This window comes from Echinops telfairi, unplaced genomic scaffold, assembly GCF_000313985.2.
Source record: "Echinops telfairi isolate 266 unplaced genomic scaffold, ASM31398v2 ScPeMD7_16;HRSCAF=60, whole genome shotgun sequence".
In the NCBI taxonomy this organism is placed as follows: Eukaryota; Metazoa; Chordata; class Mammalia; order Afrosoricida; family Tenrecidae; genus Echinops; species Echinops telfairi.
The window spans coordinates 8,911,855-8,939,428 of NW_022103913.1; the positions used below are offsets into that span (position 1 = coordinate 8,911,855).

The 27,574-nt window shown below is 44.5% G+C and overlaps 1 protein-coding gene across 2 annotated transcripts in view; it reads right to left on the minus strand.

The window, feature by feature from the left end:
- ARMC8 (armadillo repeat containing 8) overlaps positions 1-27,574 on the minus strand; it is a 98,558-nt gene that overhangs the window by 27,494 nt on the left and 43,490 nt on the right. The window contains exons 12-17 of one of the 2 annotated variants that reach the window (XM_004712090.4): positions 17,398-17,480; positions 17,013-17,094; positions 10,384-10,470; positions 8,190-8,282; positions 4,973-5,122; positions 3,777-3,872 (exon numbers count right to left, since the gene is read on the minus strand). In XM_004712090.4, coding sequence (XP_004712147.1) covers positions 3,777-3,872; positions 4,973-5,122; positions 8,190-8,282; positions 10,384-10,470; positions 17,013-17,094; positions 17,398-17,480 — 591 coding nt within the window. The remainder of the gene's footprint in view (positions 1-3,776; positions 3,873-4,972; positions 5,123-8,189; positions 8,283-10,383; positions 10,471-17,012; positions 17,095-17,397; positions 17,481-27,574) is intronic. The other variant, XM_045287442.1, reaches the window with a different exon arrangement.

Here is a 27,574-nt window from a genome sequence, read left to right on the forward strand (position 1 = left end):
AACGATGTACAAATGCGCTTTACACAATTGATGTGTGTATGGATTGGGATAACAGTTGTATGAGCCCCTAATAAAATGTTAAAAAAAATAAAAATAAAAAAAAAATAAAACATGACATAGCAGTTTCAAAGTCAAAAAAAAAACAAAGACTACATACAGCTGTCAATATGGATTACAATTCACTGTGAGGAAAAATCAATCGCCTCCTACACACATGAAATCTGGACAATCATTAAAGACGACTGGGGAAGAATTGATGCCCTTGAATTTGGTGTTGGCATAGAATATTGAATATATCACAGACTACCAAAAGAATGATTAAGTATGTCTTAGAGGAAATTTAACCAGAATGTTCCTTAGAATCAAGGATGGTGAGATTTTATCTAATGGCTCTTGGGTATGCGAATAGGAAGGACTAATCTTAGAGGAGGGATATCATGCAGCAGGTCAGAACACTAAACCAAACCAACCAACCAAAAACAAAAAATACCCTCAACAATGGATTGGCCCAGTCGCTGCCACACTGGGTGAAAACGATTCTGAGGGCGGTATAGGTCAGGTTGCTTGGTTGTTCACAGGATTGCTGGGACCGGCACTGACTGACAGTACTTCTCTCTAACCCAAGGGCACACTGGTGGTTCAGAGGTAGAGTTCTGGCTATCCAGGTGGGAGACTTGATTCATGGTGGCTGATAGTCAAAACCAGTTTCATGGCATCAAGCATCAAGTAGTTGGCTGACATTTCGTATACTTATTTACTCCTTTCTCCTTGTTTTTAAACTCTAATTAAAAGAGCAGCTGTTCCTGAGTGTTTTCTATCCACTTTACTTTGTACATCAAGCTCCTAAAACCAGACAAGAGATTACAAGAAAACTATAGACCAATGTCCTTAAGGAGCTTATTAGTGAATACTATCAAATTTTAGAAAATCCAACAAAACCATAGGAGCCCTGGTGTAGTGGTTTACATATTGGGTGGCTAAATGCAAGGTCTGTCGTTTGAGACAACCAGGTCCTGCTCAAGAGAATGACAAGACTTTCTATTCCCATTAAGATTGACAGTGGCAGAAACTCAGAGGCAGTTCTAGCCTGTTCTATAGAGTCACTATGAGTCGGGACTGACTTGATGACTGTGTGTTTCGGAGAGAATAAAATAACTGAATACAGTACAATCAAAATATGTAAAGAGTGATACACAATAACTAAGTCTACAAGTATGCATTTGGGTTAACGGATGGAAACCAGTCAATGTAATTCACCATACAAATTCCTTGTTGCAACAGTGGTTCTGACTCCAGGTAAGCCCTGTGCTATGGAGCAGAGCTGTGCTGTCGGGCTTCATCTTTCGGGAGCAGATGACCAGCCCTTTCTTCCACGGTTCTCCTGGGCGCATTCAAATCACCAACCATTCCTTAGTTGAGCTCAAAATGTTTGTGCTACTGACTGGCCTTCATTCACATTAGCAGACCAACACAAAACAAAAACCCAGCATCCATTCATGGTAATAAAATAAAAGAAGGAACCTTTTACCTAATAAAGGGACATGAGTCAAATCCAACATGACAGTCACACAGGATATGCGAAACCTTCCGCTTCTTTTACTAAAATCCACTGAGACTGTGATGACTCCAATTCGCTGCAGCCTTACCAAGGGTTCCCAACAACGTCAATCTTTATGGGAGCAGGCAGCCTCATCTTTTCCCCGAGAAGTGGCTGATGGGTATGAACTGTTCATCTTCCCACGAGTGGCCTAATGCCTAACCCACAGGGCCACCAGCACTCCTCTGTTGTGGTTCTCAGTTGCTATGATGTAGGTCCTGACTCATGGCCATCCTGTGGATGCCGGCACAAACCACTGCACAGTCCTGCACCATCCTCACGATACTCGCCTTATTGTAGCCACTGTGTGGGTCCATCTCGCTGAGGGTCTTCCTCTTTTGTGCCGATTATTTCCTACACCAACAAAGAGGGCCTTTTTCAGGGTTGGTCCCTTCTGATCACATGTCCAAAGTCCATGACACGGTCTCATCACCTTGACTTCTAAGGAGCATTCTGGCTCCAGGTCTTCCAAGATAGACTATTCTTTCTTCTGGTAGTCCATGGTACATTCAATATTCTTCACCAACCTCTTAATCCAAAGGCATCAATTCTTCAGTTTTCCTTATCCATTATTTGGTTTTCTCAGGCAGGAGGCTATTAAAAATAAAAGTGCCTGTGTCAGGCACACCATAGTATTCAGTGACAGCTTTTCTTTTGATCACTTTAAAGAAGTCATTTGCGACAGATTTGCTCAATACATTGCTGTCTCTTGCCTGTTTCTTCCAAGTAAAGTGAAATCCTTGAAAGCTTCAATATTTTCTCCAATTATCATGCTGTTGGTCCAGTTGTGAGGATTTTTATGTTGAGTTGTAATTCATACCGCAAACTGTAATCTGCGAACTGCACGTCTTGTAGGTTTTAGCAAGCAAGATCGCTTCATCTGCACATCTGTTAAGGAGTCTTTCTCTCACCCTGATGGCACTTTTTCTTCAGATACTTTTTTCATATTATTTACTCAGAATATAGATTGGATAAGTTTGGTAAAAGGAATTAGATGAATTGGAAGAATGTGGACCTTTTTTAAAAAAAAAAGTTTATTGGGACATAATCCACACATCACACAATAATTCAAACATATCAAGAAGACACCAGTTATTTTTTGGTACAATAACTCTGTGTATTTCTCCATCTTCTTCTGATGCTTTGAGCTTTTCCTTCAACATTCAGTTTCACGAATTCTTACCTTTTTGTTTTCTAACTCCAAGTCTTAGCTCATTTCATTTAAATCCATTCTTTTTAAAACAGAGCTGCTTACCATTTATTTATTTATTTAAGAAAATCACTTCAAATATTCATCTAGAAACTACTTTGTCCAATCTATCATCTTGTTGCTCTCAAATTCAATCACAGCTTGTCACTCTTCCTTGTTGGACGAGTCCTTGTAAGCCCACTGAATTACTCTAACTTAGGAAAAGAGAGTGACTGGCTCTACTCGATGACTTTGGGTAAGTTTCTGCTAGACATACACAAGAGCACACAAGGCCTAAGGGAAGAGCTCAATGAATTTTCAAAGTGAACCCACCCATGTAGTCAATATCTAAGGCAGGAATGTGAACATTACCAGCATCTTTGATTTTAAGTTGAAATTTTAAGATTGAAGATGCATATTTTTATGCAAAGTAAATAGGTATACTCTATCAAAGGTCCCATGATATATCCCAGGAAATATAAGCAAAGGTAATTCTCAAGCTGCAACCTGATCAATGCATACTTCTGTACTCGATGTCTATCTTAAACTTGTTCTACTGATCTAAAATTCAATGGAAAGTCAGCCTAGGAGGTGTATGGGGTGGGGAACAAAAACAGATATACAAGAGTAAAGAAACAAACCAGCAAAAATGTTTTCAAGGTAGGAGATTTGCAGGAGTTGAGGAAGTTGAGCACAGAGCATGTGGTAGCGAGGGCCAGAAATACTGCTGTGGAGACAGGGAGGCTGCCTGTGGAGACAGGGAGGACCGCACAGTGTGGCTCAGGAAGCCCACTGCTAGGACTCTGCCCATGACTTCTCTATTCCAGGAGGAGTAGGAAGAGATAATGGAGTTCCCTACCCTTTTCTGATGGCTCTACCTCTGACCGCTTGCACCCAGCCTTTCTGGGGGGTGGGGGGAGGGACTCCTAACTCAGAACCTGCTTTGCATTCACATTCAGAAGGTATTCTCCAACAAAAAGGAACACATACCTGCTCTTTGACCTCTATGTTATGTTCCCCTTCCAGAATAAGGGTGACGGCTTGCATAATTTGCTTTCCATGAGTACTCATTATTTTATCTATATGCTGCAAAACAACAGGAAATCCTCAATTATAATCTGGGACACAAAGAAAAAGACCACAGGAAAGAGAAGAAGACTTCTAAACGTTACACAACAGGACGCAGAGTTGCTTTATGTGGAGCACCACAGTCTACAGGGGTAGATGCCAAAGGGCATGTCTTATTATTCTACTCCAAAGCTGCCTCTTGTCTTCAATAACATATACATGCTCGACAACTTGAAGCTGAAGAGAACATAGATTTGGCCTTACAGAATAGAGCATTTCAATCACTTGAAGTCCTCAAGCCCTGAGATATTAGAGAAAACAGTAGCACTGAACAAACGAGTAGGGGTAAACCCAGGGGCTGGCAAAGATGGAACGCAGTTGCTAATACCACTCGGCAGCCCAGGCTTATTCAGAAGAGTGCACACAGTGAGGTCTTCGCACTACTCTCAGGGACCATTAAGAACCACCTTCCTACTCTGGCCTGTGCCCCCAGCTCTCCACTTGACATCCTCAGGTCAATCCTGGCGCATGCATGTGCGCGTGTGTGCATGCCTGCATCTGTGATGGCAGGCTGTAAAATGGTTCTGATAAGATTTTGTAAAGAGGCGCCAGAAATAAGTGACTAAATCCACCATGCCAGCCAACCAGATACACATAACATAACAAAGCAAGGCAGGCACACAGCCAGCATTGTGGGAGCTAAGAGGGCAGGCTATGCTGGGGCGCAGGTCAGGTGGTAGTGTGGTGAAACAGCTCCCAACAGACCCGAAGGTGACTGGTTTGGAAAGAACCTTGTTTCTCTGGGAAGGGAGTATTTGAGTGGACACACACTCACAGGCAGGGGCTCATGGGAACAGAGTGCAACTGTGAGGCTTTGCAAAGCATGCTGTCAGTTCAGACTCAGGGCGACCCTGTGTGTGCAGAGAACTTCTCCAAACCATTTTTAAGGCTATGATCTTTAGGAAACAGATCACCAGACCTGTCTTTACAGGTGCATCTGAGTGGGTTCAAACTATCAACCTTTCAGCTAATAACCAGCTGCTTAACTCCCTGTCACCCAGGGATCCTTACAAAGCACACCCAGGGTGAAATCAGGATACCTGGGTGACTTTACTTACAGGGCGAGTAGAGAGGAGATTCCTAAGAAGTCCCAATGTCTTCATCAGTACATTCAAGTCTGAATCTGATAATAACCGGAATAGCTGTTCAGTACTCAAGCTTCGCAAAATATCAGCTTTTATTTTCTGTTCAGCCTGAAATGCCATATTCTGGAAGGATTAAAGAAGTTGCAAGAATCATGTCTACTTCTGCTTTATCAAATTATAGTTTATTAACACTGATCCTTTTCAAAGTGGAAACAGATTCTGCAGACAGTCCTCTGGCACGAGTCCCAATCTCTGTATGGCTCCTGCTTATCTTTCCCTCCAGAACAGTGGTTCTCGAAGTGGGTGATCCTGCCCGATGTGGGGCGCTCGGATCATCCAGGGGACTTTAAAAGCAATACCTACACTTTCTCATGGATTATGGGCTACAGCACAGAAGTGTTTAATCACCATGGGACACCATTTCCCCCCGAGAAGGGGGCTGTAAGCCAGGTAAGTTCAGGAATGATGTTAGTCTACAGCAAAGGTGGGGAACATCCAGCCCTTGGGTCATAGAACGCCGGCAAAATCATCAATGCCAGCTGACGTCACAGGCCTCACCAAAGAGAAGCGGCTCCAGACATCACAGTGGGGCTGAGCTGATAAAATGTTGGACCAGTGTGGCCTAAGAATGATGTCATAAATAGCCAAATGTCCCTTGACAGAAAAAGGTTCCCCCACCTCTGGTCAAGGAAGGTAAAAGTCACCCTTTGCTGTAGTTATACAAGTATAAAACCGTAACTGCTTTCTGATGTGGGCATTTGAGTGTCTAAAGATTTCTCAGATAAGCATCGCATTCTAAATAAACACAATTCCTTTTGGTAGGTATCAAGTTGCCTTCTGTGAATTTTAAAAACAGAATGACTATTTTTTTTCCAATTAAAATTTTTAGATTGCACATTAACAACTATGTTGTGCCATGCATTCTGAGGATGATTCAGAAGTAAGCTGTGGGCTAGTTGTAGCTTCAACCACATTAAAAGACCGATGGGTTCACAATACTGTGTTAGGTACCGAACACAGCCAGAAACTCCCCCTGGGTCAGAGGTTAAAACATGATGGATGAGCACAGCTGAACCCCAAGAAAAGGCTAACATTTCTGAAGCACAACCCTCCTGCAAATTGCAAATAACACGTAACAAATCAGCTTTTGGTATAAAACCTACTGCAAACGGAAAGCTTCTTATAATTATGTCCATTGGGACGTAATATAATATTCTTGTCCACTGAGAACTTACATGTGTTATGGTGCTAAGACATATGAGCAATCAAGGTACATACTGATGCAAAGCAATATGACAGAGAAAGAGAGTTCTGGGCTGGGTGTCAACAGACCTCGTTTAAAGAACATTCCAAGGTTTTATCTTTTGCAGACAGTGACCATGGCAGCTGGTGATATGAAAACTGATGAGAATAAGACAGTAGGGATTTAAGGAACTGGATGATAAGTTCAATGTTTATTATTAAGATTGTGTGTGCCAGGGGGCCCTCAAGCGAAGTAATTTAAGTGACAGACATGGAGAATTTGAAGACAGCCCTTCTATTAGAGGGAGCTGAAACCGACAAAGTATACAGAGTCCTGGAAAGTGGGTAGTGTGAGGGCTTGGAAACCAGGAGTTCAACTGTGGGGGAACATCCCCTGAGCAAGAGGTTGAAAAAGAGGCAAAGTAGAAAGTGAAGTGAAAACAGTCAAGTCCAGAAAAAGTTTCACGAAAAGTTAGTGCTAAAAGCTCATGTAAAATGAAGGGGGAAATAACTGTGAGATTAGTGATTTCATAGAAGATGGTTATCGCTATGGCAGAGTTTCTAAGAAGAGATAGCCAGGAGAGCATGGGCCAGGCAGGGGAAAGAATATAGGTTAGGGGATGGGTTCAGAATCCATTTCCAACACCTATTAGTTGGGAGGCAATTCATTTAAACTTCTTGGGTTCCAGTTTTTTCCATTTTCAAGGTAGATATATACCAAAATAACATAAAACACTACAATATAACAAAATAAAAATTAGAAATAACAAACACTCATAAGCACTTTTCCCTGGCATATAGAAAAAAGCTCGTTAAACTATAGCTACTAGAATCGTGCTTTTAAATGCTCTGTAGGACTGTACCAGTTTCAATTTCAATAGAATTTTAAAACTGTCTCCTAATAGTTCTATACTTTTAAACTCTAGATTAGCATACACTATGTAATAGAAATTCTTTAAAAATGATTTAACATTTAGGCACTAATTCTGTTCATTGAGGCATTCTGTTACCTTGGGCATGTTATTAAATTGCTGTCTACTCATCTCTAAAATAGGGTCACACTACTCTTATAAAGTTGTTATAAAGATCAAAAGACCTTGTCCTTTGGGGACTTGTATGTTAGTTAGGGTGCTAAGACATATCAGCAATCAAGGTGCCCTAGTAATGAAAGCAACATGGCAAAGTGGAGAGAGTGCTGGGCTGGGTGTCTAAAGACCCAGACATAAAAGAGACATAAAAATGCTTTGCAATGTAGGTTTTCAAAAAAAAATAAAGCAAAACAAACTCCCCTGCCTCCCTGACAAAACCAGTTTCCTTTGCATGGACTCCAACTCACGGTGACTCTGTCTGTCAGACTAGAACTGCACTCCACGGGTTTGCAAGGCTTGTTTTTCACAGGTAGATTGCCAGGCCTTTCTTTCAAGCCACCAAGCCAAAGGTAGGCAGTTGAGCTTTGCCACCAAGGACTCATGCAAAGTGGGCTGTTGTTGCTATTGACCTCCAAGGCAATTCCCCCTCACAGCGAGCCGGTGAGAACAGAGAATTGTTCCACAGGCTCTTCAAGGCTAGCATCTTTCCAAAGCAGATGGCCCAGGCCTGTCTTCGCAGGCACTTCTGGTTGGGTTCACTGCACCACCCAGGGACTCATAAAGTAGACAGCCCGATACAAATAGCTCAAGTTAAGGGAAACTTGCTTTCCTAAAGCTAGACAAGTCCAACGTCAATACCTGTCTACTTTTCCTTCGCAATACACAGGAGAACTGAGGCACACAGGGCCAAGCAGCTTGCTTACATTACAATAGAAACCGAAAGCTGAACAATGAGTCTTCTAAGTCCAAGGTCACTGGAACAGCAGGTCAAAATAGAAACAACACATTCTTTAGTTCTAGCATTGATAACATCTGTATTCTCTTTGTAAATGACAAGGTATAGGAAAGGTAAAACGTACCATTAAAGCCCAAATTCCATTCACTCGTAAAGCAGGGTTTTCACTCTGAGTTAATCCACAAAGTAGCTCTACGGCTCCTGATTCTAAAATTGGCTGTGATTAGAAAGGAAAGAACACAGCTTTAGAGTCCGGTTTGGGGGTGAGAGGGGCAGAGAGGCTGGCACTCTGCCTATGATTTCTTCCCTGCTGGAGGGTGCTGCCCATCCAAGCTTCTTTCAAGAAACAAAGCAAGTAACTAGGTGGGCCTTGAAAAGGGCAGGGACAACTCTTATAAACTCTCCAAACATAACGAACGATCCCGCTCATTTCCTCCTCTGTCGTCCTGGAGACATAACTCATGTCTAGGAGACATTCCAATGACGTGTGCATTCACAGACACTCTCCAGCCCCACTGGTTATCATCTCACCCCTTCCCACGCTCATCTCTCTACCACTGAGACCGGCCCTCCTTGTCGTGGTTGCTCCTGTCCATTGTTCACAGGTGTGACTATGAAGCAATGTGGCTGGCTTAGTGACAACATAGAATGGAACTTTGATACCCAAACCTCCTTCCAAGTCATCACCGCGCTATCTTATTCCAAACACGCTGATTTCATCCTTTAGAATTACTGCACAATAGTCTTGGACTTTCAGTGTCCCGCTGCCCTGTACACTTGAAACATGTGCTTTGCCCCGAGCACCTGAGGGCTGGGGATGAGTTTGGGCAATATTCCAAACAACCAAACTTCAGAGGACTAAGGCATTATTACTGAAGAGCGCGGAAAGGCTCTCCAAGAAGGTTCTAGGGCAGTCTTAGGCAATTCAGACCGGTATACATAAAAAATGACAGTGCATTTCAAGAGCGGAGGGGAACACTGTACATTTATTTACCTGTACAAATTGTAGTTTTAAAAAACTTAAATAATATAAGGCATTCTCACATATCTTTTTCCCAGATTCACTCATTTTTAACATTTTTGCAATACTGGTTTTATCATTATCTTTTGCTCAATACATGCATGCCCACTATTTCTCTTATTTGATTGTACATACCAAATCCCCTCTCCATAGTCATTACTGTTATGTACTTTGCTGCACATGTCCTAAGAACAAGGATATTCTCTTAGACAACCACGGTGTGGTTACAAAATTCAGCAGTTAGCAGTGAAACAATACATTAATCTAACCCACAGTGCATGTTCCAAATTTTGTCAGATGGTCTAAAAATGTTCCCCCCTCTCACTTCTGGATCCAGCTGGTTTCTTTTTAGTGTAAAAACCAGTACTATAACCAGATCATCATGCCTTGTGTGGAGTCTGACACCTGAGTGTATTCGTCTTGTTTCCTTACCACACTCTGATCATTCTCAAGGGAGAGCGGAGAACTTGTGAGCTAGCCAGAAGGTTCTTTAGGATGGTGGATGGTGTTGCCGTGGCTGCAACCACAGAGGCCAAGCACCCTGCCAGGTGGAGCTGACATTCTGTCTTGCCACCAGCTTCCTTCAGAGAACTACCAGTCTCTCCCCTCTTGTCCCAAGATTTCTGCTTTCAGATCCTCTAGCTCATTAGTACTGCCGTCCTAATTACCAACGCGCGTCTGCAAGTATTGCTACCACAGCAAGGAAAGTGGACAAAACAGGACTACTCCATGTATGCAAAGTGGCTAAGCCTCAGTGGGAAATTGGGTCAATCAGAGATATGTCGACATTATGATAAAGCTAACCATAAGGTTTTCTCCCTTTTCCTTTTGAATCAAGTTTATTTTAGTTTCCTCTACTTCAAAAGGAACATATTTCCAAGTATTTTAGAAAACACAGAAAAGGGAAATTATCTCCACACTTCATCCTTCCACAAACAGCTGTTGTGAATATATAAAAAAAAATTATTCTCCATAACCAGCAGTTACATACCTTGAAGCAATTTATAATCCTGGCTTACAAAATAGAGCCTTCATCTACTCTTTAGTAAATATAGTTTGAGAATGATCTATTATTTGTATAATTATTTTTAAGTATAAACTGCAATACCTTTAAATAGGCTGAACCTACGAGGCAGAAGGCATGATAGCTGTATTAAAACATGAACAATTTTCCTTAAAAAAATAAAAAGACTCAAATAATTCAGATGTTTTCAAACTCAAACCACAATTTCAGTGCCACCAACTGTGAAAGATTTCTGACTAAGCTCTAGCTGGACTGGGCAAAATCAATACTAACCTCTTTGCTTGGAGAAAATTCAAGAAGCAGATTACATAGCATCGAAGATGCTACTACTAGGATTTCATCTGGTGCATTTTGTAAAACCTATGGGATGGAAAAAGGGATACTATTAATGGCTGGGAACCATGGAGGTGTGATCATAAGAAAAAATGAGAACAAGACCATTTATCTTTCCAATTCCTGCTACTGGAGATGATTAGCCAAGACCCACCTGCCTTACTGCTCTGATTTTGACTGAGTAGAACCCTCAAGTCTGATTGCAGGAGAAGCTCCAGCCCACTTCCAGTTGGGAGGCTACTGCCAGAAAAAGGAGAGACGCGGTTGGGGAGGGAGGAGTGCTCTCTGTGGAAAGCAGTCAAGGCAGACCACGTATGCAAGCACAGAACTGGCCTACAGCTTGAGGCTCTCGATGTCAAAAGGCTTGTTTGAAGAGGAGCCCAGATGGATCCCATTACCGCACAAAGGGGCAATAAGGCGGACAGGACTTCAGGATGTAGAATTACTTTTCTTAACCTCTCCGTAATAAGAGAAGCAGCACAACGTGGCAGTTAAAGGCACAGACTATCTGGGTTTAAATTTCAATTCAACAGCCAAACAACACTAAACAATTGAATTTCAACTCACAGTGGCGTTACAGAATAGAGTAGAACTAGAACTGCCTCAAAGGGTTTCCCAGGTTGTATACCTAAAAAGGCCGGCGGCACATCTTCCACCCAGAGCAGCTGCTAAGTTTGAACCATCAACCTCCCAATTTTTAGCCACGCACTTAACCACTGTCACCAGGGTCCTTCTCAACCAATCACTCAATAGTTAGTTGAGTTTCTCAGCTGCCAAACGAGAGCCACAGTAAGTACACCTACTCCTTACTTATGACTAGCTCGTTATGACAACTTTGACAAAATTCTCCTATGGTCTGGGTCCCATAGGACCATGGGTAGGCCAAGGGCAGTCTCCTTGGGTCACCCAAAACTGTATACCAGAAACCCTGACATTATACCAGAAACCCTGGTGACTAGGTCTCATGTAGGACGTCTTCTCCCATGCATCTGCTGTCTCTGTCTGCCCAGAGTGTGAGGTGACAACAGGATGACATGAGATTTCAGGTGGGCAGGGGGGTGCTAGTGGAGGTCCTAAAGGTTCTGGGGAGGTAGACTGTGGGAAGTGGAAAGTAGGGGAGAAGGGGGTTTTGCAGGGCTATGGCACCAGGACAGATGGAGGGTGAGTGGGGTCCCCTCCTCCAGGTGAGCAGGATCTAACCACCACACTACTACCCCTACCCCCAGGGGCTCCACAGTGGTGGGAAAGATGTAGTGGCGGAAGGTGGGGAGTGGGGTGGTAGGTAGATGTGTTGGGGGCACCTGGTAGGCAGGATGGGAACACCAGCACTGAAGATAAGTTAGGTGTGGCCCCCAACTCGCACATTCTCACATAATACTGACTTCTCATAAAGATCTGGTCTTTGGAACGTAACATGTTGATAAATGAGGAGTGCTGTACTTCATAGCGATGGTATAAGAGTGACCTAATCAAAGAAATGATACCATGTTACTAAGGGGAATTTAAAATCTGCCACCTTCGCCATCGTGGTTATCGCGCACAGTAAGCGACCTGCCACGGACTTGCGCTGAGCTCAACAAGCACGACGACAGATGTCAGGACGCCTACCCTCACTCAGCAGCTTATCCGACACTGCATTTTTCACCCCAGTGAAAACAAACACGAGACCCAAGGGTAGTGATGCTGCTTTTGATAGTTCATGTGCTAACTTGGCGGTGACGATGATTACTCCGGGGTTTTAAGTCTTACTTTACGTGGCTGACGGTGCACTGGCCTAGGCCTAAGGATAGAGAATGTGTCTGGTTATATAATGATGCAGTCACCCGCCATTTTGTGATCTGATGTGGTCATCCTTCATTCTCCAACCATGACAATTTTCACCTAGTGAGCTGGTCTCTGGAAACTAATCATATCGCTAAGTGAGGAGTGGGCATACGAGCTATAACCAGAACCTCTTCCTTCTAGATTCCAAAAGAGAAGGCCTCCTAAGTACTACCACTTATGTGCAGCGGTACTTCAACAAAATCTTCACATTTGGGATCAGATCACACTCAGGATTATTATTTTAAAAGAAATCCTAGGAGCTAAGTTATGCAAATTGGAAAGAGACCATCACAAAAACCATTGCTAATTCAATAAATTATCTCCTTTGTTCAACTAAATCAATTCTGAAACCCTCAAGTTAAAAAAAAAATAGCAAGAATTACACAGTAAAAGAACTAATTTGCTATTACTTCTTCTGAGAACGATTGGCTAGTAGATAGAGATCAAGTTACATATACTGTATGTGCAGACCTCTCTCTGTCTGCTGCAACGTCACCAAGACCCTGCTCAGCCTTCCTTTCCAGCCCTACATCTCGGTGGGTAGGCATACTCCCAACCATGCTTTGAGGCCATCCTGTTCTGGAAGCTTCCTTAAAACTCTGCCAGTCAGAAGTCACCCTAGTCTCCTTTGAGCTCTTAGTCATTGCTTGTAACCCTTTTTAGGACCCTAACTATCCACACTATTCAAATTCTTCCAGAAAGTAGCATTAAGATTGCTGAGAGCTAACTACTCCTGGCCTGATACAACCCAAGTTATTAAGAATAATGGGTGCTCAATAAATGTTTGTGAATTGAATAAAACAAATAACCATTTTCCAAAATTATACTATGTAGAATCAATAGTTAATATAAGTGAGGGGATGCTAAGACTTGAAAACATGTAAAAATTGCTTTGGTTGACATGATTCTATTTAAAACATTAGTAATTACTTACACAAATTGATTTAAAGTTTATTTTAAATTAGATTAACATATAACGATGAATTTCTTAAAAAAACATTCACTCACTACAATATAAGACATAAATTCAGAAGTCAACCTGTGATAATGATCTACATCAATTTCACCAAACCAGGAACAAAAAAATGATCAAAATAGAAATCTTAATTAAAGGCAAATGCTTATTTTCCAGTGGTTTGCTTCCTGACAGTTAGAAATGCGGAAAGGTAAAGGGAAAAATCAGCAGGTATGCCAGCAACCTTTGAGCTAGGGGAATCCAAAAGTATCGTAAGTGATAAGATTACTTCCAGGCTTTAAGTGCTACCTTACAAGACCAGCCAACAGTTCGATAGTGCATTTCCCTACACACAGTTCGTTTTGTTTGCTCAGCAGACCTTCCCTGGTACAGCTAGTTAGAAACCACATGCTGCCCTATTTCTGATCTGCAGGGTGCTACTCTAAAATAAACAGACCTGCGCTGGGCGGAGCAGAACTTTCATAGTACGCAATTTTCCTGTTAAGCGAGCATTGAGCAACTTGCTCTGAGTTAGTGCACCTAGTGGTATCACCTGGGAAGGTTCTCTCTGGTCATAGTGAAAAAATTTTTTCATAGAAGCAGTTCTGCTCAAACCATTTTTGTGACAGCTGATTTAAAGGAACAGTGTGTGGCTGTGAAATTTTGTTTCCTGCCTGGGAAAAATGCTGCAGAAACTGTTGTTACATTGAACACAGCTTACAAGGACAGAGCTAAGGGGAAAGACCCAAGTGTACGAGTGGGTTTTGCTTTTCAAAAAAAGTGAAATGTCAATTGATGACAAACCTCATTCTGGACGTTGGTCAAATTTCCAAAAGGACAACAATGTCGACTTTAGTGCATTTGGAGTTCCTTCCACCAGGTCAGACTGTCAATCAAGCTTTCTACTTGGAGGCTCTGAAAAGACTGTGTAACAGTGTGCAACAAAAAAGCCTGATTTGTCGAAGATGTGGGACTGGTTTTGCCACCACGACAATGTGTCTGCTCACTCAGCCATCTCAGTGTGTCAATTTTTGGCAAAAACCAGCATGCCTCTCTTGCTCCTCACACCTTACTCAACGGACTTTGCCCTGCACAACTTCTTTTTGTTTTTGCAAATGCAGAGAGACATGAATGGACAGCAATTTGATGACGTAGAAGAGGTGAAGAAAAAAATGAGGGAGGTGCTGTTAGCCATCCGAACAAATGAGTTTGAAAAATGTTTCCAAGAATGGAATCGCAGATTTGATGAAAGTATTAAGTGTAATGGAGAGTACTTTGAAGGTGATAAGGTAGTTGTAAAAGAAAACTAAATACATGGCTTTGGAAAAAATTCCAGTTTGGGGGGAGTGGGGTACCCCCTTGAATACAATGGTCTGAGTCATTAAAGAAAATGCCGCCTGATGAAATGGGTATTTCTCCAGAAACAGAGAACACTTAAAAAAATTTTTTTTTGGATGTGGCTAGAATAAAAAAATATTTTAAACAAGCTGTTATTTTAAAAAGGTGGAATCTAAGAACAAGAAAGGAAATGGAAGAGAGCTTGGGAAAATCCAGAAATGGCAAGTTTGGCCCAGGCGTTTAGGATACAGGACTTTTGTGGCACTGGACAGGCAATGAGGTCGTGGCCAGAGTTAGGAGATGGGCAATGGAGTCTATTTCCTTAGACGCGGGCTCTCACTCGGGCTCAGGAAGCAAGAGGAGAGCACAGGGCCATTCACATTCCCAGTGAAGCCAATCCTGGAGTTTCCAAGTCAAAAATACAGGAATTACAAAGTGAAGGAGAAGGGGATATTCCAAAGGACTGACATCTACCCTTCATGGTGAACGAGAGGGAAACGTCAGGAGTTGCCAGTGACTGCAGCTGGATGCCCTGGGCTGCTCCAGCAGGCCCCCGGAGGGCAAGAAATCAGAGAAACTTGAACTCTCAACTAAGTGTCCTATTTTAGACTAGGAGACCTCGGCGCCACCTGGCAGCCCCTGAATCTCATACACAGTCCTGTCATTCATTGCACTGAAGCATCTCCAGGTATCACGTTTTATTTCCTCACCTACTTCCTGCCTACCACCTTTACCACATCAGGCATGCCCCCTCAGAGATGAGCCTCACTCTGGGACAGATGGCTCTCAGCATGCCAGTTCCTAGAGGGGCCTCCATGTCTGCTGCTGTGAGTCACTATAATCACGCCGGGGTGGGGCAGCACTGTGTCCTGTGTGCACCATTCCTTGTTATTTCTGCTTATTCTCTTCCCCTCCCTGAAACCGTTACCTGCTTCCCCTTTGCTTTTTCAAAGCTTACATTTTACTCTTTCTTTCTGAAGGCGCCCCTAATGTCTGCCTTCCCCCCACCCCCCAATGCCTTTACTTTAACAGGATTAGAAGTACAGCTAGAATGCTCCCAAGAAGTGAGGAGGTGAGAAGTCGTCTTATGCCCTTCAGGCACGTCCCCAGGAGGGGCCGCTCCCTAGAGAAGGACGTCATGCTTGGCAGCGGGTCAATGGGAAAAGAAAGACCTCGCAGGCTGTTAGGCACTGGGCTGCAGCAATGGGCTCAGACATAGCAATGACTGATGGCGCAGAGTCTGGCAGTACTGCCTTCTCTTACCCACAGGGTCACCAGCCAAGTGGGTAGAAGCCAACCTGACGGCACCTCTGAACACCCTAACCTGAGAGGCCAATGATGGGTCAGTGGCAGAATTCTCCCTTCTAGGGCGGAGATCAAGGTTTTCTTTGGTGTAATCCAGGGAACGTTTGCCTAATACTGACATTAAACAGGTTTCAGTGGAGCCTCCAGGGCAAGATAGAGTAGGGAGAAATGTTTGGTGATCTATTTCCAAAAATCAGCCAAACCAAACTAGATGGATCACAACGGATCCACAACTGATTGCGAGCATGGCACAGGATTAGGCCACCCTGAGCTGAGGGCTGACCCCTGCTCTCAGCTGAGGCTGCAGGTCGAGGGTAAGAGCGCCACAGGGCAGCATTTTTGATCATCTCCTTGTGCTGGAAGACTTTGCTTAATTAGTATATTGTGGGTACTCAAGACAAAGCAAAACACAAAAACAGACAAAAAATACTATCAACTAAAATATAAGCTGGGACCAGAGACTATGTTTCTGTGTGACGTATCAAGTGACAACCCTACTAACAGCAACTTGATGTGTGCTCTAAGACTCAATTAAAATAGGCTTGCTCCAGACCCTTTTGCGAAGGGAGGGGAAGGGCAGTCCCCAAGATAAGATCTAAGACTTTAAAAAAAAGGTATTTGGGGACAAAGAAGCAGGGAAATCACTAAAATTAAACCCAGCTGCCTCTGAAAAGCACCAGGAATTTCCAATAGACTGAGGACAACCGGCTGCCCTGTAAACGGCTGACTCCGCCCAGTCTCTCGTGTAGCAATGAGCACACACGGAGATGAGAAGCCAAGGGCGCACTCTCCACAGGGAGACTGGCACGTACTTTCTCCTCACATGAGATGCCGGCTTCAGAAACACACACTAGGTGTGTGTGGACCCTTGGGCGACAGGATCTGAGGAGGAAATTGTTCAAAATGCCTTGTACAGGAATCAGACCCAACAGACCTGGAGAGGGCTCCCTGTGATCGTAGTTGCCAGATCAAAAATAAACCTAACCAAAATCCGGTGAGTGACCTCTTGATTCGCAGGACCCCACAGGTAGAACTGCCCCCGTGGCCCCGAGACTGTCACTCTTTGCAGGAGCAGAAAGGGTCCTCCGTCTGCGACAGCTCACGAAAGTTTCTGTGACCACTGCTCCTCGCTGGCCTTTCCTCTTACCTTCATTAAAGGTTTCCATACGGCGTGATCCTGGAAACTGGTTCGAAGCTGCTGCACAGATCTGGATAAACTGTGCAGACATCTACAAAGAATAATCAAAATTAGCTTCACAAGAAGCTGGCACGTTTGAAACTCTTTTGGCATTTCATAACTACTAATGCATACTTCAAGTCTATCTACAGAGATGGTTAATTGAATTACTTCAGAATAATTCATGGGCTTTGGAGGCTTAGGTTCTGGGTTAAATAATGCTACATGCTGTGTGGAGTCACCTGAGCAGACTTCCAAGCAGTTTTGATTCTGCACTTACTAGGTAGAGGTCCAGAAAGCAAACAGGTTAAAGACATGGCAAGGGGTTTTGACTCAGACCATTGAAAGCTCATACCTGACGGCAGCTAACCGCACCTTGACACTAGACTCAGACAAGCCAGTCACAATTCGGTCCATCATATTTTCAGTCTCAATGATCTGGAGAAAAAGGTTAATGCTGCATAAATAACAACAGGAAGATGACAAACTTCAGCGCTTGCAAACGCACGTATGTTAACGTCCACTAAAAGTTTCAAGTGGTTGCAGACAAGCGTGTTTACTGGGAACAGAGATCTTGCAGTGGGGCAGGCCGCTCTCGGAAACGTAGGTTGGCCCCACTGCAGCCCTGCCAGTCGAATGGCAGGTATAGGGGGCAGGTGATGTTTGTTATTGCTACAAAAGCCTGGAAACAATGGTTAAATGGCATACAGAGTGCGGGAGTGTTGCATGCATCGTCTTCAGGGTAAGTGAAAAGCGTAGCTGAACTTTGACCGGCAGAAGCCTTCAAGATCACTCAGCCTTCACGAGATGAACTCTGCCGTTTCCGGCAGAGCCGCCCCGTGGCACTTTCTTACCAAGCCCAGGGAAACCAAGTTATACAATTAGAAAAGGAGCCCCTGCCGTCTTCCAGGGCAGTACCAAGTCCTGCTCCACGCAGTCACGGCACTCATGACGCCCTTCTACCATAAAGCAACCACCGCCTGCACTCGTCCCTCGCTCAGCAGCCTCGACATACCAAGATCAAGTGCACGGACGAGATTAGTTTGCCTTGTGTAATCCTATCACAAAAATCAGCTGTTACCTATTAGTAAAAAGTGCTATTGCAATCATACTACCAATATTAGCAAAACAACTACTATTTATTGCGCATTTCCACATGCCAGGCAGTGTCGTGTCAGAAGGGAGCTTTGAGCAAACTCCATTTTCCTCCAGACTTTTTGAAGCACACTCAGATACATTATCTCAAACTGTAATTTTCACCCTTTTGTGGGAATTGTGATAAGGGTTTCGAGGAGCCTAGTCAATAGAGAGCTTGCCTGGGATGAGAGCTGGCTGGATTCAGGTTGATGTATTTAGCCATACTTGAAATGCAGCCTCACTGGGGCAAGTCCTTCGGCCAGCGAACCCAGTTGAATCCTGGGTAAGTCATTATTAGGAGCCCCTGCGCTCACTTGGGAGACCAGGGATTGGAACGCTGCCTGCCAAAAAGAACCACCTGAGGAACTTTTAAAAAGTTCTCACCCAAATTAATTAAATTTGTGTGGGACCAGGCACCTATATATTTTAGAGCTTCCCAAGTGAGCCCAAGATGAGGATCATTGACCTACACTAAAGTGGGAGGATTTGGAAGGCTGAGCTCAGAACTGGGGGGGGCGGGGGGAATCTCAGTATCTTCAAGCCCAAGTATGTTTCTCTTTTGCTACAGAAGAAAAATAAAGGGGTGAAACCAGCAGTGAGCAGAGTATTAACAATTAAAAACAGGGGACCCACACTCCTGCTGCATGTTAGAAATAATCCTTTTTAATAAGGTGCTTTGCAGTTTCCAAGCTGCCAAAGAAGACTTACACATGGATCAACTCCCAACCTGGAACTAATTCCAATCTCCCCTTCCCCTGACACACAGCCACTCTTTTGCTCCTAGCCTCCTCACTCTCCCACTGTCCACCTAACCTGGGTCTGGGTGCTGGGCTCCAACCCTCCACTCTAGACAGATTTTCTTTCCTTCTTGTCCTCCGGCCACTCACTCATGTCGCCATCCTCCTTCACAGCCACAAATCCTGTGCTGTGCCTCCAACAGCAACCCCAATTGCTGATGCACAGCTGGGGGCCTGCCCACTGGCCTCTCCCTGGGTGCTAGCCCTCACTGCTGTGACCAGCTGTGGGCTCACCCCCAGGAGGAGCCCCCAGTCCTCCTGCCTCCTTCAGACCTTTACCCTTCTGCGCCCACCTCATCTTAGCTGGGACACGGCTTAGTTCCTGCGACACAAGTTGCCGGAACTTGCCTTTCTTCTGACTAAAAGCCTTCAGACTCTCACTGCTTTTTTTAACTTCTTTCTTGACTCCAGTTACAATGAAGCGTACTTTAAGCTCAAGCCCTCTCACCTGGATCCAAGCAGGACTTTTCCCAGACCTTTCTCGGAGCTCTGCTGAGCCACACCCTCTGGGCCCTTTTCCTCAAGCGGCCCCGCCTCCCACTCCAGTTCTGAGACAAAGTACCTCATCTAGACGCAACCCTCTTTCCCCTGGATTCCTTGAAAGGCTCTGTTCACACTACATACTCAATACTTGGGAAATGCGGTGGCTTCAAAACCAGTTCAGTGCAGGTAAGCCCTTCCCAAAGCTCCCTCCTAATTCCTAGCTGCCCAGTAAAAACCACCGGGGTGCTTGGTCTCCTTATGTTGCAAATGGGAGTTTATCCTCTTCCCCACAGGCCCCACTTCTTGCCCTGCCTCTGGGCTAATGACACCACGCCCTAGCCACTCACAGAATCTGTGCCAGTTGTGACTCCAACTCTTCCTCCCTGAAGATCCAACTACGTTTCTTTGCATTATACCTTCTATTCATTGAATCATCATTATACTGTTAAACTGGTGAGGATTTTACTACTGTTGCTTTTCTGAGTTACAGCAAAAGTCAAACACCAGCTGGCTAGCTGGCTGTGGGATATAAAAGGGCCTTTTCCCCAGCTTGTCTCCCCCAAATATATGCCAAACCTAAGCGGCTGCTTGGCAGCACAGATGTTTGGAGATCTTCTCCCTGAAGGCCTCAGCCACCCAGAGCAATCAACTACTGTCTGGTCTACCACAGGTGAGCTCACACCTACTCATAGGATAGTGACGTTTCCCTGGAGAGCTTAGAACAGGTCAAACCAACTCAGTGACATCCAAGGTTAGGCTGCCATCCTGAATCTAAGATCCTCCCATCCTGTCACATATGTATCCCTAATCCCGCCTCTTCCTACTGTGTATGCACCCCTAAATCATCCCCCTCCCACTACTGTATTACCTATAGTACAACCCCTTCCGGTGACGCATGTCTTCACCTGCATTCAGGAGGTTTGCACACCCCCAAAAGATATAAAAGCCTTGGTTAGAAATAAATATCTCTCTCTCTTCTCCCCTCTCTTCCACCTGAGGTGTGTGAGGAACTGGCTGGTGAGACCAAGGCCGTCCAGGAGGTGAGCACGCTACCATGAAATGTGTCTGATTCCTCTATTTTACCTTCTCTTCTGTCTCTCTTATTCTCTGACTTTACCATAATCTTTACATATCATAACTGTACAATTGCGCCTATCGGACCCGTGATAGTGTGAAGGGCTGGTTTCGCCCACAGCTGGCTACAGGTGACTTCAATGAAACGCTAATCAATTTATGAAACAAAACAAAACCCACCGAACTCACTGCCATTGAGTTGATGTGGACTCAGGTAACCCCACAGGGCAGGGTAGAGCTGCCCCGTGAGTTTCCGCCTGTTTACTGGACTCGAAGGCCCCGTCTGTCAGATCAGCTGGTGGTTCCCAACTGCTGACCTTCTGGGTAACCACAGCTCCAAAGCCTAATCAGGACCTTCACAATGGGGAGGGTACGAACTACGATGCAGCTGTATGCCAAAGCGTGAAAACTCCTGGTGGTTTGGGAAATTATTTTTACTTAGGAATGACAAGTCACAACTTGGGAGAAACAACTGTTTGTGAGGTGGGGTTAGGAGAGGAGGACATCTGGCTATTCTCTGTACTGGAAAATATTAAGCATGGGTTCCAAATGCTCAGAAAGCCTGGGCACAAACAAGTCTTGAAAGAGATTTCTAGATAATGCCATATTTAACCAAATAAATAAGCACTTAAGGGCTGGGCAGGCACCAATCAATAAAGCCCATCTGACTACAGCAATGGGTCACACATCCCTGGAAATGCTTTGTACTATGAAAAACCCTAATTCTATGCTAAAGATGGGCTGATAAAATGTACAAACTTAATATGGGCTTAAGTCCTGACCGAACCTCGCATAAGTGATAATGGAAGAACCTGAGGGGAGGGACCAGGGTGGCATTAAAAATAAAATGAGTGGGTGGCTGGCCGAGTGGAGAAAGCAGTGCAATAGGAATTTTATGGAGTGGATTTGCTGTTAATCTTGAGCAACTAGGACAACAATTTTATTTCCAATCATTTGCAATCAACAGCAATTGAGTTTGTCTTGGCAAAATTATCAAACTATTCAAAAGACACACGGGGCACAAGGTTACAAAAGATTCGAGATTCTGCAGCTCTAACTAGATCAAAACCAGTGAGACGGCCAGGACAGGCAAGGAGGACACGTCCTGCTTACTCACCAGCATTTGAGTGGCCACCGAGTGCCAGGCAAGAATTTTCAAATGTGAAGATAGAATGGTGAGCGAGAAAGAGCTTTGTTCCCACCAAACCTAGTGCCTGTCTGGCACTGGACTCTGGTGGCACACAGCAAGAGCATCTTAGCAATTAACTGAGCCATAGCCTCCGGAGACACATCGTGAAGTATGTAAACAGAGAAAATGGGAAATGCACTTATTCTCAAGAATAAAAGAAAAAATAAAAGTTTTACCATTTGTTGAGAACTAGCCACTAATAAGCTTCTCAGAGAATATTTGAGTTCTGATGGGAGGTCGGTGACTACGGTTATCCCTCTGAGGTTAGAACACGGCTTCATGCTTGTTTCTACATTTCCTGGGGGGACAAATACTTCCGGAAAGGGGCGCAGCTCTGATAGAAACCAGCAGGACCATCTGCAGATCTTCCCTTTTGGCACAGGTTGTCCCTTCTAAGGGCAGCCAAAGGCTGCAGGAGGACGCCTGGATTTGCAACTGAACAACACGTTATGCAGGTTTCCTACAGTAAGGCTGGTCCATGTTCTCCATCGAGACAGTTGGGGGAGGGCAGGGAATGAAAGCGGATGAAAATAATGCAGTATCAGGAAGGTGAGCAGAAGATTCCAACCCAAAAAGGTATCCTGAAAGGCCATGTAAATGAGCAATGTATCCTAATGTGGTTTTGTAGCTTCGAAGGAATTGAGAATGCTTATTCAAGAAGAAAGGGATTAGAAGGAATACACTGACCAAATTGCAGGGTGGTGGTGGTGGGGGGTGTGATTAAGGAAGACAAAGGTTGGGAAATGAATCCAGAGAGATTTGCAGTATGGGGAGGGAGAGGCGGCGTCACCAAGGAAGTAGTTGGCATAAGGCAGAGGTGTCAAACTGGCAGCCCGTGATGTGGCCCCGAGGTAATTATTTGTGGCCCATGATGCTCTTAAGTAAAATTAAAATAGAAAAATTGTTATGAAGAAAATACCGCTTAGAGGAGGGGAGATCGAGGCAATACCGTACACACAATTCCCTTGTTACATTTTATTTCAGAGCATCATGAGCCACAAAAAATTACTTCAGGGGCTGCATGCGGCCCCTGGACCACCAGTTTGACACCCCTGGCATAAGGGAAGCTATAGCCACAGAAGTTGGACCCATAGGAAGGGCCAAGTGCACCAGCTAGCTTTTCAGGCCACGGTTGGAAAGCCAAAAACAATAAAAGTTCACAGTGCCTGCCTTTCAAGGGCCCTACGACCAGGCTCCCAAACCTGGATAATGATGGTCCTAGCATGAGGTCCTTGCAGCATGTAAGAGTAATACCAGGTGGCGCTGGACGCTGCTGGTCTGCTTCACAGTTTGTGTATGACATTCTTTACCCGCAATAGCAAATATGCCCTAGGGCCCAAGTTTGCTGGGTCTGCTGGAAAAGTGAAACTGGGTCTGGCAGAGGGGGCTTTGGTGCTGGATTGAAGCCTCGGAGTGTCTGGGTTGCAAATTTAACTATGGAGTTAAATCACATTAAAAACATATAAACACCACTTAAGATGGCTAGTTTTAGGTAAACAGACCACTATGACCACATGCTTTTGCTACACTTGTCTGAGACTGCAGCTCTGGCATGGGTAGGTGAGGCTCTGTTGGAACAGCTCTGCTGCCCCTGACAATGGAACGGAAAACCCACGGGGCCCGAGGGTCATGGGGAAAGTGTAGCCCAGGTAATTCTAAGGCACAAATGGAGAGGAAAATGAAGACGGCCTTGGGTGAGAAGGCAATGCTCAGGTTTTGCAAGAGTCCTTCTCCACCTACAGTATAGCTGTGGCCAGGTCATGAACCACTGTTCATCAGACTGTGAAGAGGAGGGAGAGTCGGAAAACTACCGACTCCATTCTTTCAAGATAAAGCCTTCTCCACATACTAGAAGCTGCAGCTTGAGCTTATGACACACAGGGTCCACTTGCTGTGTTCCAACCAGGAGTACCTCGAAAGCAGCGGCGGTGGACCCTGAAACCAGGCAGGTTCTGGATGGTGTCAACATATTTCTCAGGCAATTAAAGGCAGGTGGGGTTGGGGTCAAGGGAGTGGGTGGCAACTGGCCTTCACTCAGCATTAATCAATTATGCTAATATTTACAATGAATGGCCTGGCAAATACAATTTACTTCCAAATGGGTTTTTCTGCAGGGTCCTCAGTATAGTTTCAATAGATTATGGGTAATAACAGACAGAACCGGTCCCCCCCAAAAAAAGTTAATTCTGGACTCCAACTTTGCAAAGCTGAAGAAGCAGCCATCTAAGATCTCAATGGGTAAGGTTATCAAATCCAGACAGTCTAGTTACCACAGCAGGAAGTGAGCAGCCAAGCTGGATGCGGCGCAGGAAGGCCAGGCCTGCTGAGGAGCCAAGAGTCTCAGTGACAGAGACTCAAGTTGTTAGGCACGGGAGCTAACACTTTGGTCTCCTAGGTGTTGAGGCAGATGGCACACACCAAGTCATTTGCACCAGGGGTCACTATTTAAGGCCCAGACGCTCATCAATCTTTTGCTTTTACAGAGATGAACATTATAAACACCAAGTCTGATGTCAGTGCAGGCAAGAGACTTACCTTGGAAATGAGTTGGGGCAGGGAAAAGAGATGTTGTGGGGGAAGAAAGCAGACATTAGAGTAAGTTCCTTATGTACACCCAGCTTATCATCGGACTGTGAGTCAGCAGAGGCCCTGTGTCAATGGTCTAGAATCAGCAGAGGCCCACAGAAATACCCAGTCTCAGAAAAAAGAAAACCTAACTTTTTGAGACCTTAAAAAAAGAGATGATGATTTTGCCAGAGAATATATAACTAAAGGAAATGTCATGTACATCATGGAAATGTTCTCTCACCTAATATTTACAATGAGTATATCTTCGCAGCATTTCCTCTTTATCAAAGCAAACCACCACCCAAATATCAAAACACAAAAGGCAGTATAGTCTTCCGTGAATCAGGCAGGGCAGCTGCAGGGCTTGCTCGTAGGCAGGTTCAGTTGGAAAGTCAACCCTGCTGCTGCATTCTTCTGCATGGCCTTAATGGCGGCAAACCATCCCATAGAATACTGTTAGGGGTTTGAATAATGTACAAATCAGAAGGAGGTCTTAGAAATGGTCTCACCCATCCAACTTGTTGGGTTAATCAATTCGGTCTTTAAAGTTCAGAAGGATCACATCACCAGCCCAAGTTCTGTAGGTAAATTGGAACAGAGCTGGAGCTCCCCCAAATTTTCTTCACTGCGAGGGCGTTTCCACTCACTGTACTGTAAGATCACAGTATTCCTTTAGCCCCGTTTTGAAAACTGGGAAAGCTTAAAAAAGGCACTAGTGATGTGTGCACCACAGACTATATTTGAGCCCAAAAGGACTAGTATAGTCTACTAGGCAAGAGAAGTCATCATTCATAAACTAAAGTGGGGGAAGGAGATTGCCTAGAATTCCAAGAAAGAAAATCACTAATCTACCGATTCAGCCACAAATGCCCCAGGTGAGAGAATTAGCCAAGACGCTCCACTGCCTTCCATTTGGTTCCCTCAACGTGATCTCCATTCCGCAGTCACAGAAACCCAGAGGGGCAGGTCTACTCTATCCCACAGAATCGCTTTGAATTGGCACTGATTCCATGGAAGAGTTTGTTGTTGGTTTAAAATCATTTTATTAGGGGCTCATACAACTCATCACAGTCCACCCATCCATCCATTGTGTCAAGCACATTTGTACATTTGTTGTGCCCTCACAGACTTGAAATGAGTCAAAGGATGTGAGTCTCAGTTGGCATGATTAGAATGGGCTTGATTTCCCAGTGGCTTTTTTTGTTGGTTTAAAATCATTTTATTAGGGGCTCATACAACTCATCACAGTCCACCCATCCATCCATTGTGTCAAGCACATTTGTACATTTGTTGCATGGCAGAGTTTTGGGTATAACTCTGGATGCTTCTTCTCTAGAACAGTGATTGAGAATGTGATCATATGTAGACAGTGCTCCTAGAAAAAATATTTTCTTTGATATGCAGAAGGAACAACAACAAATATATGGACATCTTCATGCTGTGGGTCCAAATGTCTGAAACAACTGATTTTAATATTATGGAACAAAGTAAGAAGGCTTTCAAATTAGCTGATTTACAAGAGAAGGACATGTCCAAACTCATTCATAATAGACTATTTCAATTAGTCATGGCTTAATCATACCAGATTTAGCAATTATGGAAAAAACCCACCTAACTTTTAATGTAGAAAAGACCACATATGAGGGGCTTCAAAAAGTTTGTGGGAGAATGGAATTAAAAGGTAACAGAATATTTCTATGGGTTTTTTGAAGCCCCTTCCTATGTTGGAATCAAACAGTTTAATATCTTACTTCCCTGACTAGTTTATGTGCTCACAAATAGACCAGTCTTCAGACTTACTCCTGAGCACACAGGAAACACCAGGTCAGATGAATGAATAGCCAAATACATAGACCCTGTTTTCCTGAAAGTAAGACATCCCCCGAAAATAAGACTTACTTACAGTTTTCCCTCTCGCTGAAATATAAGGCACCCCCCCACACACACACACAAAATAAGGCCCCCTTCAAGAGATGGTAACTCTGGACTCTGGACCGTGGCGAGTGGGCGCTGCCACGCAGCTCACTGTTGGCCGCACATCCGGAGCAGACAGGAAGTGCGAGGTCTCTTAACAAAACAATAAATGTGTACCATATTCTTCATGGAAAAATAAGATATCCCCTGAAAATAAGATCTAGAGCATCTTTGGGAGCAAAAATTAATGACACTGTCTAATTTTGGGGGAAACAGGGTACCACTTCATTACCCACTTACTACCAAAAACAGAGATACCACAGGGAGAGAGGGACCAGGCATCAACCTGGTGCTCCCAAGATGTGAATGCAACATACCGGCATGAAGCAGAGAACCAATAGAGGTCTGAGGGGCAGGCCCCAATTCCAACTACGTGGACAAACCCCTCTACCCCAGAATAATTCACTTCAGAGGAAAGCACTGAAGCTACAGCTCAGGGAGAGGGGCACGTCTGATCAGAGCACACGGGAGCAGATGAAGGGAGAGGGAGAGACAGTGGAGCACATCCTGGCCCACCTAGCCCTGAGGATGATATCCCTGCTCACAGCAGCCAATGCACAGAGAGGACCACAGCACAACCCCACCATGAGGCAAGCCAGCCCTCACTGACCCATAGTGCTACAGGGGACAACACTGGAGACACAGTGTGGGAATTGTGCCTGATCTGGCCCCACCACACCGGGGAGAAACACAAAGGGTGTGCAACAGAGCAACAGGGGGAGCCGAGCAATGAAGTCCTGGGGAATAACAAAAATAGACTGTGGGGCCAGGGCATGGCACCCCATCAGACTCCACTGGAAATGGGGAATACCAAAAATAGACTGTGGGGCCAGGGCGTGGCACCCCATCAGACTCCACTGGAAAACACTCCTAAAGGTCAACAAACAGACTTTCAACTATTTATAGGCTTCTCTTTTTTTGTCGCTGGGGTTGTTTTGTTTTGCTTTGTTTGCTCGGTCTTGTTTTTGTGCTTATTATAGTCTCTGCATGTCTACCTAGATAAGTGGGATAAACAACCTGGGGGAGAAAACAATGGGATGGATGGTTCCCGTGGGACGTGGGAGAGGGGGATGCAGGGGAAAGGAAGTGGTGTTAACAACCCCAGGGACAAGGGAACAACAAGTGATCTAAAATCGATGGCGAGGAGGGTGCAGGAGGCCTGGTAGGACTTGATCAAGGGCAATGTAACCGAGAGGAATTACTAAAGCCAAATGAAAGCTGAACATGAGAGTGGGACAAGAGGAAAGTAAAAGGAAATTGAGGAAAGAACTAGGAGGCAAAGGGCATATATAGAGGTCTAAAAACAGGCA